General features: G+C 44.1%; 1 protein-coding gene across 1 annotated transcript; it reads left to right on the top strand.

Moving 5' to 3' along the window:
- The first annotated feature begins 1,433 nt into the window (after positions 1-1,433).
- On the top strand, positions 1,434-2,971 carry LOC130136014 (deoxypodophyllotoxin synthase-like). The gene is made up of 3 exons (XM_056305989.1): positions 1,434-1,813; positions 2,032-2,359; positions 2,729-2,971. Exons 1-3 carry the CDS (start codon positions 1,434-1,436, stop codon positions 2,969-2,971), a joined length of 951 nt encoding a protein of 316 aa, XP_056161964.1.
- The last annotated feature ends 8,911 nt before the right edge of the window (positions 2,972-11,882 follow it).

Genomic DNA, 11,882 nt, shown 5'->3' with positions numbered 1-11,882 from the left:
TATAAGGTAGACACACTGTTAAATCATCAATCCAATCACTCGTATTCTTCCAATTTTACAAATGTCAACATTTAATTGATTTATGATTTATTGCCAACATGTCATGAGATATTTTAAAAGATAATAACATAGCAATATTCAAAAAGTTAGAGTTATTTCTTTGCTTGCAGGGTTTGTTGTTTCTGAGTGTGGCATTAATATCAGGCTTCAAGTTTCACCTTACTCCTGATTTGTTTCCATGTATTCCCCGTGGAAGACATGCCGGAATAGGAAGACAGCCTACATCATTGCTTGAGTTACAGTCAAGTCACTAATGGTGCATTTGGTAACTGATCAAATTGTCGTTGATTCTATTCTTTTGTTCTTAGAATCAGTTTTGGAACAATAATCCGTTTGGAAAATTTTTTGTTCCCGAGCACAAATTTGCATAAATTTGTTCCCAAAATCAGTTTTGAAACAGAATCAAAAAACAAAAAATAGTTGCTTCTTGATTCTAGGAACAAGAATCAGAAATGGAAAATAATTTTTTATTTCTTCTGCTTCTTCTTCGTTTTCCCCTAGGCCTGTGGCTGGTCGCCGATTGCTGGCCACCAACGACCGACCACAGGCCAAGGCTGGTGAGGGCGATGGCTGGACCCTCGCCGGATCTGGCATGGGCTACCCTCCCTGCTGCTTTCTCCAGATTCGGTGAGGGCGGCTCGCGACCTAGGCAAGGGCTGCCCTCACCGATTCTGGCGTGGGCGACCCTTGCCGCCGCCCTCGCCAGATCCGGTGAGGACGGCTCGCGACATGGGCAAGGGCCGTCCTCATTGGATCTGGTGAGGGTGACCCTCGCCTAGGCCACCGAGGGTGGCCCTCGCCCAGGCCGCTAGCCGCTCTTGCCCAAGCCGCAAGCTACCCTCGCCGGCCCTGACCTATGGCCAGTTGCTGACGCTGGCAACCTGGCCATGGGCCAAGGAAGGGGAAGAAGAAGAAGAAAAAAAGAAAGAAATATTACAAATTCAAAATATTATTAATAAAAAAAATTTATACAGTTACCAAGCGCATTTCTATTCTTTTTTTATTCCAAGAATAGAAATTTTGGACAGTTACCAAACACCTTCAAAGGCTTCGAAATTATTTCCGGGAATGGAATAAAAAAGAATCATTTTTTAGCAGAAATTATTTCTGAAAACAGAATGGTTACCAAACACATCCTAACTATCCAAAAGCTACATACCCAAAAAAAAAAAACTAGCATTGACTAGTCAACTCTTGCTTAAACCACAGAGAGAGGGGCAATAAAGGAAAAAAATCAACTCTTCATGGAAAGATTGTAACTCTAAAATTGCTACGGCGGTCACTACGAGGATGCACAAGCCCTATAAATCCATAAGAGAACCACCCCAAGAACAAAATAGGAGAGAAGTTTTAGAAAGTAAGACAAATTAATCATGAGCTCTATTCCAGCACTGAAGCTTCCCCTGATAGATCTGTCCAAATTAGATGGCTCGAAGCCAGGGACGGGTCGATGGGACTCCTTACGATGTCAAGTCCGACGAGCCCTTGAAGAATTCGGTTGCTTCGAAGCTTTGTATGATAAGATGACCTTGGAGCTTCACAATGATTTGTTCCAAGAATTGGAGGAATTGCTCGAGCTTCCGATCGATGTGAAGCGCCGGTTCGTTGTCCCGGAGAAGCAGTTCGACGGCTACCGCACGAACCCTCCTCATGCGCCTCCCTATGAGGTATTTGGAATGGACTACGCCCCCAACTCTGGTTCGATCAAAAGATTAGCGGATCTCATGTGGCCGGAGGGAAACACGAGATTTTGGTAATTCCTTTTTATTGATGGTTTTTATTGTAACTTGATTAGATTATCGATTCCCATTCAGCAAGTGTCAACAGATTAATGTTTATCGAATGGATCACTAATAAAGCGAGTTTGAATCGATAATCGATTCAATTACTTTGGGACAAGAAATCTAAAATGAATCGTCTTATACGATGGTGAATCATCTTTCGCTATGTGCTTTTGTCATGAACATGCAGTGAGACAATGAATACGTATGTTACGCGGGTTTTGGAGTTGGATTCACTGGTGAGGAAGCTGGTTTTGGGAAGCTTGGGCGTAGACAAGTACGTGGATTCGCTGGCCAGGTCGGTCAAATACAATTTCCGTCTCATGGGATATGCACCTCCCGGGAACGACGAGTCCAAGATGCCCGGCACTACGTGCCATCAGGACGCGAACTTCGTGACCATACTTCACCAAAATCATGTGAACGGATTGGAAATGGAAACTAAGGACGGACGTTGGATTGAGGTCGCCCCTTCCTCAGCTTGCTCTTTCATTGTCCTCACTGGGGAGTCATTCTACGTGAGTCCCCGCACCCCCCACCCTCTCTCTCTCTATTGAATTTGGTTCAAAAAGTAGGCAACATGCTATAAGCATCGAACAAGAATTCGGGCACATGACTTACATATCAATTCTAAATTATTGTTTATATTTCTTGGTTTGATCATCACGTCTGCCAATTGCTAGAATTACGACGTTAAAGCTAATTTCTTTGTGAAATTCTTATTGACCCATCGCCATGTGCACCATAGATTCGACTGGTTGAATGCGCTATCGATAGGACGAGATTGATGCTAGCTTGTGGTGAAATAGAAGTCTCATCCGATATAGTCTTCTGGATAATTGGCTTTGATCATTGTGAGCCTCTCCCTTTATCGTTTTTGCATGCAGGGATGGAGCAATGGGAGATTACACAGCCCTCGTCACCGTGTAAGGGTGAGCGGGCACGAGCGACGATATTCCATAGGACTCTTCTCTTCCGATCAAGGCACAGTTCAGTGTCCTGACGAGCTTGTGGACGACCAACACCCTTTGCTTTTTAAGCCCTTTGATGTTGCTGGTCTCTCCCGCATCTACAAGACCAAAGAGGGCAAAAATGGAGCTTCAGCGATGGATACTTTTTACAGAATTTGAAATCGAGGTGCTTCCGAAGCATCGTCTGTCCTATTGCCCCATCAATCAATCGCGAGTCAAGTCTTGAAGACATATGTTGAACCGTCGTTAATAATAAATTGAGTAGACGGTCGCTCAATATTTGAGAACCATACCGGGTTTTCCTTTCTTTCCATCTGACTTAATTACATTTTCTCGGAGCTATATGTGCTTCAAGCTGTTGGTAATGAGATTGCTTCTAGCAAGCAAGTATTGTAAAAGAAAATGACAAAGAAATGGGTGTTCATGAAGAAATTTCGGTTCTTTTCTCTCTTCTAAGGAAAAGAACTCTTTAATTATTTCCCACTAGCAGCAAAAAGCATTCTACTACTTACAAAAAATTTCAAAAAAGGAGGTTTTGGTGTAAATGAAATAAGGTTGGCTCACGTTAATTGTACTATTATATAGGAGCCAAAAAAACGTCTCTATAAACACGTCTTTCATCTTAATAAATCATAGAGGACTCATGCCTTGAGTAAAGCGCTTCAGACCTTATTGAAAATATGTCTCGAGTTGATCTCGTCAAGGAAACCTAATCCAGGTAGATTTCCTAGTTTGAGTTGGATTCCTAATTTAAGTATATGTCCTATTTTGGATCTAAATCTTTTCTATATAAGAAGTATCTTTGTAAGTCGCATCCAAAAAAACTTCTTTCCGAGACAATTCATCGCGTGCTTGCTCGTGAATCACATTGCAAGAATTTGAAGCCGTGAAAATATTGTGTAACTCCTTTGTGATTATAATGTCCGTTATATCATTTGATTTATAGTGGAATGCTATACTGCTCTCTCGTGAGGTAGGTCTCACTAACCGAAAAAAGTAAATTTGGTATCCGACTTGATTCCTTTATTCTTTTTATTTTATTGCTAAATCGTGTATTTTTTGCTTTAGACCCATTGCCTCGTCAAGCGAGCCATCTCAAAGTTCAACATAAATAATTGATGATCAGTCAAACACCTGTTGTACAGAATTCAATTAGTCCTAAAATAACCTAAGAAATGCAGTTGCACTAACAATTTCAACTTCATATGTCCGGATCCAGTACATGCATGCGTCAATATATGCAATAGAAAATTTAGTTTCCTTCACGAGAACGCATGATGAATATCTATAGCCATCTAGGGAAGCTACTCTATCCATAAAATGTGCAGAAAATAAGATAACTCCAATCGTTTTCCATTTCTGTATTTGAAAATGGCAAGTCAGCTACTTAATGAAATGACTTTGAACTGCCATAAGACTTTAAAACGAGCTAACCCAACAAGCAATGGCTATTTCAAGACACGAACGACATTGCTTGTGCTAGGTGATGTCTCACTGCACATACACCCAATGACAAAATTCGCATCTTATATTTGCTTGCAAAGAATCGCCACTGCTGAATTCGGCATTAGATGTGAAGATGGTCTCCTTCTCCAACCACTCTTTTGCTGCATATATATGCTTATACCTTCGAGCCATGCCACAAGACTGTTACGAAATTCAAATCGGCATTAGTATAAATATTACAAACAATACAGAATTATAAAGAAACGAAATTGCAATAACAAAGTTGGAATCGATACAAATGAATACCGAGGTCAGTGTTTGACACAGTTTCCTTAAAACAGATTCGTTCCTTCTAGCACACGATTGAGGTTTCGTGAACGTCTGTCTCCCAGGATACAACGGTTGACAGCGAAGAAGAGATCACGGCACTTCCAAGCTTCCGGCGAACTTGAACAAACTCGAAATGAACACTATCGAAAACAGTGCAAATGCAGAGAGCGTAAAACCAGAGGAAGAATGATTTCGATAAAAAGGAATAGAGGGGAGATCTGTCGTTACAAAATCAATACGATTAACGGACGATTAAATCTACCGTTATAAAATTGGGCTCGTCGCGAGGCCCACTTTTCGGTCCTGCAATCGTGTACGCGGGATGTGCGCTCGCGCCCAAGTTTCAGCTTGTCGGGCGTCGGAGTTGCACCCCTCCTACGCCTGCACGCGAGGCAGAGAGTTTGTGCTATGATAGTTACCACTTCAAATAAGTGTAACTGTATATAAAGCACTCCATAGCCTTCTTTCTTTTCCGATATGGGACTAGTGTTTTTCCACTTCTCACTTCCAACTCAAGGGTGTTCTTTGAGCATCAATTTCTCATTCATTCACCCATCAATTTATCCTATATTTCCAACAATCCCCCACATGAATGAAAATTGTTTTAGTTTTGACTCTGTGATAGTGTTCAACAATTGAAACCTGCATAGGATAGGTAGGTGTTACCCTTTGAACTTTTTCTTGTGAAAGTATATTTACTTTACTAGTTGTCCAGTAGACATGATGTCCTTGAACTGTCCAGCTTTTTTTATGTAAATGAACCATACACTTCACACATGAATCATCTAAACGTTTGTTCAGTTCTCATAGGTATGTTCGTTTTGGCCATGAACATCAACCTGGTTCTGCAAGAGTTTCTAAAGAATTTAGCCCTTAAATGATTCTCCTTTGAAGCGGCCCCACTTCTCTCTCACATAGGTGATTACTTAATTTTGAGTAATTTGTTTACTCCACTTAAGAATCATTAAAGCAAAATGCTATCATTTCCTTTACAATATCACTATTGTTTTATATAGGAATGGTTTTAGGGATAACCCCCACAGTGACATCACTAAGTTTATATAATTAGGTTGTCCCTTTGAACTTAGATCTTGGGATCTCCAGTCAACTAGGTTGGATTTCCTTTATACCAACTTATTCTTTCATGGGCTTCAGTCCCATTTCTCTTGTCGATTTCTCAACTAACTCTCTGTTTAACCCTTTGGTTAGCGGATCCGCAATATTATCCCTTGACTTTACGTAGTCAATTGAGATAATTCTAAGATTAACCTGTCGCTAACCCTTTAGGATGGCAAGGGGTTCTCTTGTCCCACATCGCTGGGGGAGTCTATAAGGCTTGGTTCTCTATTCTATGTATCCCATGGCTGACTTCCATGATGAGAACAAAGCCTAGGAAGGGCAATATTGGGATTGGGGGAGGAATTCCCAAGACAACCGTTTTAAAGCCGTGGTCGGTGGGCCCAAAGTAAAATAATAAAGAGACCCCGTCCCTAAAAATGTCGTGACCGACCTCCCGCTTTTTTCGTCAAAAAGGGGGTTTCGCCTGGTACATGCTAAGTCTAGGTTCGAGACTTAACTTTGGCTCTCCCAAGCCCATACAACATCGCGACTTAGGGTTTAAATATTTAACATGCAAGTGGTTTATGCCAAGGAGTCGCCACTAATCAATTTGGGATGGGTCGATTAGAAACCCAAATAAGGTGATGGGAGAATCACCCTATTCTTGCGAACCAGAGATTAACTGAATTCGGGGACTTGGTTACATTAGTTGGATAACTAATGCCCTTTCGGTACCTTTTTACCTTGTTCATTTTTTTGAAAATATTTATCAGGCAATTTGGATTGATTTTAGGACCTTTCTCCTAACATGTGAGGTGATCAAGCGAGTGCATAATCAGAAACGATCAGCAGTCAGGAACATAAAAATTCATGCAGCCTAAGCCTAAGGTTCTAACCTTAACAAAGTCAGATGACATTCAAAACACAACAACTCATGCAATTATATTTTAATTAAAAACATGAATAGTATTAACACGACGGTAATAAAAATACCATGCAGAATACTTCCGCAATAAATTAAAATATTCGGATGTACCATATAATCCAAAAAAACAAAAAGATCTTTCCTTTTAAAAAAAAATTTGATTTTTTTTATTTTTTTTAAAAAATAAAATAATAATAATAATAATAATACAGAAGAAGAAAGAAAAAAAATTTTAATTTTTTTTTAAATTTTTTTAAAAATTTTTTTTTAAAAATAAAATAAAATAATAATATAATATTAACCGGGTCGGGTCGGATCCGACCCGGGTCAACGGACCGACCCAGGGCGTTGACCCGGGCCGGATCAGCTGATCTGGGTCGGTCGGAACCGACCCGGGTCAACGGATCCGACCCAGGGCGTTGACCCGGGCCGGATCAGCTGATCCGGGTCGGTCGGAACCAATCCGCGTCAACAGATCCAACCGAGGGCGTTGACCCGGGTCGGATCAGCTGACCTGGGTCGGGTCGAACCCGTGTGCACAGACACGCGGGGACGCCGGCGGAGCCAAAATTGGCCTTCCGCCGGCCGACCCAGACCAGCGCCGCCCCAAATCAGGCTCCTGGGATCACCGCCGATCTTCGCCACCCGCCTAGGTCGCCGTCCGGCCGCCTGCTCGCCGACCAGCGACCGAATCAAAACCGGCCTCATCGAGGCATTTTGTCAAACACATGGCATGCACAAACAAAAACGGAGGATTCCGACCTGTTCCGGCGACCTGGTCTGCTCCGACGGCCTAGCTTACCTTTGGTGACGACGTATGCACGGTGGGGGACGATGGTACGGGCCGGGACTCGCGCGAAACGGCCGGCGCAGGTCCCGGCCAAACCGAGCACAAAAACAGGGCAAAACAGAGGAGCTTCTCGGCCGTGAGGGCTCACCGGTCAACGGTGCATCTGGGTGGCCTCCCGGCTGCTTCGTGGGCGACGGCGACGCTGCTGGTTCTCCTTCTTGCTCCGGCGAACTCTCGGTTTGCTCTCTCTCTCTCTCTCTCTCTCTCTCTGTTCTCTCTCTCTGTTTTTCTCCAAAATGGCCGACCGAGGCTCTCTGGCTCTCTGTGTCGCCGCCGTCGGCTCGGCGGCGGGGATGGATGGCTGAAGCTGAGGCGCGGTGGCCGCCGGAAGCTCCCTTTCTCTCTCGGCTCACACTCTCATGCTCTCTGTGTGTTTTTCTCCAAAATGGCCGACCGGGGCTCTCTCTCTCTCTCTCTCTTCGGCTTTTATAGGCGGCGACGACGCGCCTCACCTGCTCTCGCGTCTGCATGACGACGGCCTGCACCGGCCTATGCCACCCCACGACTTTCGTGGCCATGGCAAGCCGGTGTAGAGCAGAGCAGAGCAGGGGGGGCCGGTTCAAAACAAACGCAGAGAAGAAGGAGGAGAGGATAAGGGAGCCGGGGAAATGGGGAGGACGGGACTGGCAATTAATGCCAGTCCCGTCGGCGTGCTCCTTCAGCCTTCCTCTGGCCGGACAGCGACGGCGAGAAGCGGCGCCGCCATGCGTCACGCTTCCGTCGCGAACAGAGGCGAACAGGGGCAGTGAGAGCGACCGTGGACGGGGGAAGAAGGAAGGAGAAGGGCTGGGCCGGGCCAGGCCCAGCCGCGCGCGGGGGGGGAAAAAAAAGAAAGAAAAGCGGACTGGGCCCGCGCGGAGGGGGAAGAAAAGAAGAAGAAAGAAGAGTGGGCCGGGGCCCATGCGGGGAAGGAAAGGAAAAAAGAAAAGGGCCGGGTCGGCCCGACCCCGACCCGGCCCAACTCGATTTTTTTGGATTTTTTTTTGGATTTTTTTGATTTTTTTAAACTCTAATAGGCCCTATTAATACAAATGTGCCTAAATTCTATATGCAATGCATTTAAATAGAAAATTTTTTTCTTTTAGGAATTAAAGAAAATTAACTCCTAAATTTTGTGTAATTAATTTTTGGGCCAATTAAAATAGGTGTCAACAGCTGCCCCTCTTTGAAGGTGAGCTCGTAGAGTTTGAGCTCGCAGAGGTTACGTTCAAAGATAAAATGACACCTAAATTTGGCCCATGCATGCTCAATGAATGCTATTTTTGGCAAGACCGTGAGTCTCATTTTTTTATGATGCGATAAGATGATGCATACTAAAGCAAATAAAAACATACATGGGGTTACTTACCTTGCCGAAGGGTAGAGTAATTCTAGATAGTTGATATTGTGTGTCGAGGACCCGAACCTATCTTCGGTCGCCTTGACGGGGGAACTGGTTTGTCTAGGACCCGAACCTTTCTTCGATAGCCTTGACAGGGATTGCTTTACGACTTACGGGATTGATGGTTTGCCTAGTGGGTCCTCGCCAGCAAGTCTTGGAGAGACTCAAACGATGAGCACCTGGGGGTCCTCGCCCGAGGATTTGTTGATTTGCCTGGTGGGTCATTGCCAGCAGGTCTTGAAAAGGCTCAAACGATGAGCACCTAGGGATCCTCGCCCGAGGATTTGATGTGAACAAGGGAGACAGTCCCATGCTCATAGGGTGAACAACGGGGTCAATTCAATGTTCAGAGGGTGAACAACGGGGTCAATCCGATGTTCAGAGGGTGAACAAAGGGGTCAATCCAATGTTCAATTGGTGAACAACGGGGTCAATCCGATGTTCAGAGGGTGAACAACGGGATCAATCCGATGTTCAGTTGGTGAACAACGGGGTCAATCCGATGTTCAGAGGGTGAACAACGGGGTCAATCCGATGTTCAGTTGGTGAACAACGGGATCAATCCGATGTTCAGAGGGTGAACAACGGGGTCAATCCGATGTTCAGTTGGTGAACAACGGGGTCAATCCGATGTTCAGAGGGTGAACAACGGGGTCAATCCGATGTTCAGATGGTGAACAACGGGGTCAATCCGATGTTCAGAGGGTGAACAAAGGGGTCAATCCAATGTTCAAAGGGTACCATAATAATTGTAGGTGCATGATTTTTTTTAACCGGGCATGGGTAGAATATACTTACCTGGGCACGTTCCTGCCTCTTAAGGGCGTGTCTCCTGTCAGACAAGTTTTTTGTGCAAAGACATATGTATTCATCGGAGAAATAGACAACTGAGGCTATTCTTGAATATCGTATGAAATATCTTGACCAACAAGTCAAGATGCTTTTCTTTTTCAAAGGAACACCCTGTTTACCTTCTGGGTAGTTTGAAAAGAATTCTGATGAAATACTTGGGATTTCTTACCCGGAGGTTTGATGTATCATCTGCTGAATACCCGACCTTTTTCAGGGCATCTCTTTTGTGATGATAATGAGGGCATCTCCTGTGCCCGAATTTTCATGTTCTATCACTGGGGATTAGAACTCTGAGCTGTCAAAGACGATTGGGGCAAACATGCATGCATTCGTCAAGGATAGACAAGCTGGGCTATTCCAAAATGTGTATTTGAAAGTTTATGCATGATGATTTTGTCATGTTTGCATCACCAAACATCCACCGAAGGTCAATCAAGACAATTTTCGCTTGGGAGGTGGACTTCTCGAGATGCTGAACGAGGGACCTTCAGTAAAAAAGGACTTTCCACTCACTCTCATTGAAAAGGGACTTTCCACTCATTCTTATTGAAAAGGGCTATTTGTTCCGTCCATTAATGCGGGAACATCGAAAACACTCAATCTGACCGCTATCACATCAACCAGGGTCTGAGTTTTCTCGCAAGCGGTACGACACTGCCAATCTGAGAGGTCTTCTTCAAGGTCGTAATATAGGCTTGGTCAATGGCTTAATGAAGGAGACTGTCCGAGTTAAGGCCATGAAAGAAAATATTCTGCAATCATCTCCGGGTTTACAAGTTAAGAACCCTGCAAAACGAGATAGAAATAGTTTTGCTCGCACTTCCTCGAGCGTTGTTTATAAACATTTGAAATTCCACGTTAAATCAAGTGCCCTAGTCAGAAGAGACTTCATGAGGGATGTAACGTGGGCTCAATTCACAGGTTGAGAAACGAAAGGATCGTTAGGCTCAAAAATGTGTGTAAGGGTGAAAGTTGGTGATCATCTTGGCGTTGTCACCTGTCTTTTTCTTCACTGTCAGGATCTCTTGGACAATTTCCTAGAGTAATTTGGCGCCTTGGCTTCTTGGACTTTTGTCCAATAATTGCAAATTTGCTTGGGGATACAAATTCTTTCGCCTTTTTTATCGTTTTTTGTCTGTGGGCATTGGCCTTGCTTTTACCAGGCACACTGCTTTTTCATGCCCCTAGTTTTCAGCGTTTTTTGCTGTTCTTTTGGTGTTGTCAGGACTAGCCTAAACAAGTTTGAACAGAACAATATTGTTTGGCTCTTGGAGTCTTCATCTTCATTCGGTATTCTGGGCCCTGACGCTCAAACTGTGGTGACTTTTGCCTTGCCCCGGTGTGGGAGATGATCACCAATTGGGTTCATACGAAATGAAATCGCTGGCTCAATTGGGCTAGCAAGGGATATAAGTGTATGGGATAGAAGAAGAACTGCTCTTCGTCATCCTAGGGCACTCAAATTATCGTAAGAGCTCATCTGTAATAATAACACTCCAAAGATTAATGCAAATGAGAGCAAGAAAATTTCTATTCATCTTTTCACCTTGTGCGAGCTGTTGCAGCTGATGATGATAGAAAATTTTAGATATTACAAACTCCTCATCCTTCTTGTCTTGCTCAGTTCCTAGGTGAAAACATCACTATTATCAATAAGATGTTGGCATTTTAAACATGCTTTAGTTTGCTGCTCCTCTCTTGACAAAGTCCTCTTAGCCTCGACTGTCTGGCCGTCGGTGGTGTGCTTGTCTAGGACGACCCTGTCGAGGACCGCCGGATCCGTGAAAACGACAAGGTCGAAGTCACGGGGTTGGTGATCAAAAGGGAGGGACGCTCTTCTTACTCCCTCTGAATTCGAATCCTCCCTGTGATGCCGATTCATCTCAAGCTGCCCCAATGTGGGGTGGTTCTTAACAGGGGTAATTTAAAAGGAACCTCCAAGTGTATAGGCTAAAAAATGGTCAAGCAAAGGATTACTGGTAGTGTATGGGGCAGAGAAATGAACTGCCTCTCGTCATTTTGGCTACCGTACCTTATGCGAGAAATCCCTTTACCTTGTAGAAATGAAACCTCTTCGCTCATCTTGCAAGGGTTTGATATGTGAGAATGTGTATAGACTAAGGATTGCCTCTCATCATCCTGACACACCTCGTTCAATACATCGGAGCAGTTCGACACCATTCGTCGAATTGTTAAAATTTTCACAAGGAATTGGTGAATTAAACAG

The sequence above is a fragment of the Syzygium oleosum genome, unplaced genomic scaffold (genome assembly GCF_021117445.2).
Source record: "Syzygium oleosum isolate NSW1041296 unplaced genomic scaffold, Sole_v2.1 Sole_v2.41, whole genome shotgun sequence".
In the NCBI taxonomy this organism is placed as follows: Eukaryota; Viridiplantae; Streptophyta; class Magnoliopsida; order Myrtales; family Myrtaceae; genus Syzygium; species Syzygium oleosum.
Note: the sequence above shows the minus strand (reverse complement) of the source record. Positions and strands in the feature narration are given on the sequence as shown.

What these genes read in the sequence shown, in the direction of transcription:
- LOC130136014 (XM_056305989.1), top strand. Translation starts at nt 1,434, where the DNA reads ATGAGCTCTATTCCAGCACTGAAGCTTCCCCTGATAGATCTGTCCAAA. An exon ending in GAGGGAAACACGAGATTTTG is followed by an intron (nt 1,814 to 2,031) that starts GTAATTCCTTTT and finishes ATGAACATGCAG; the next exon opens with TGAGACAATGAATACGTATG. An exon ending in TCACTGGGGAGTCATTCTAC is followed by an intron (nt 2,360 to 2,728) that starts GTGAGTCCCCGC and finishes TTTTGCATGCAG; the next exon opens with GGATGGAGCAATGGGAGATT.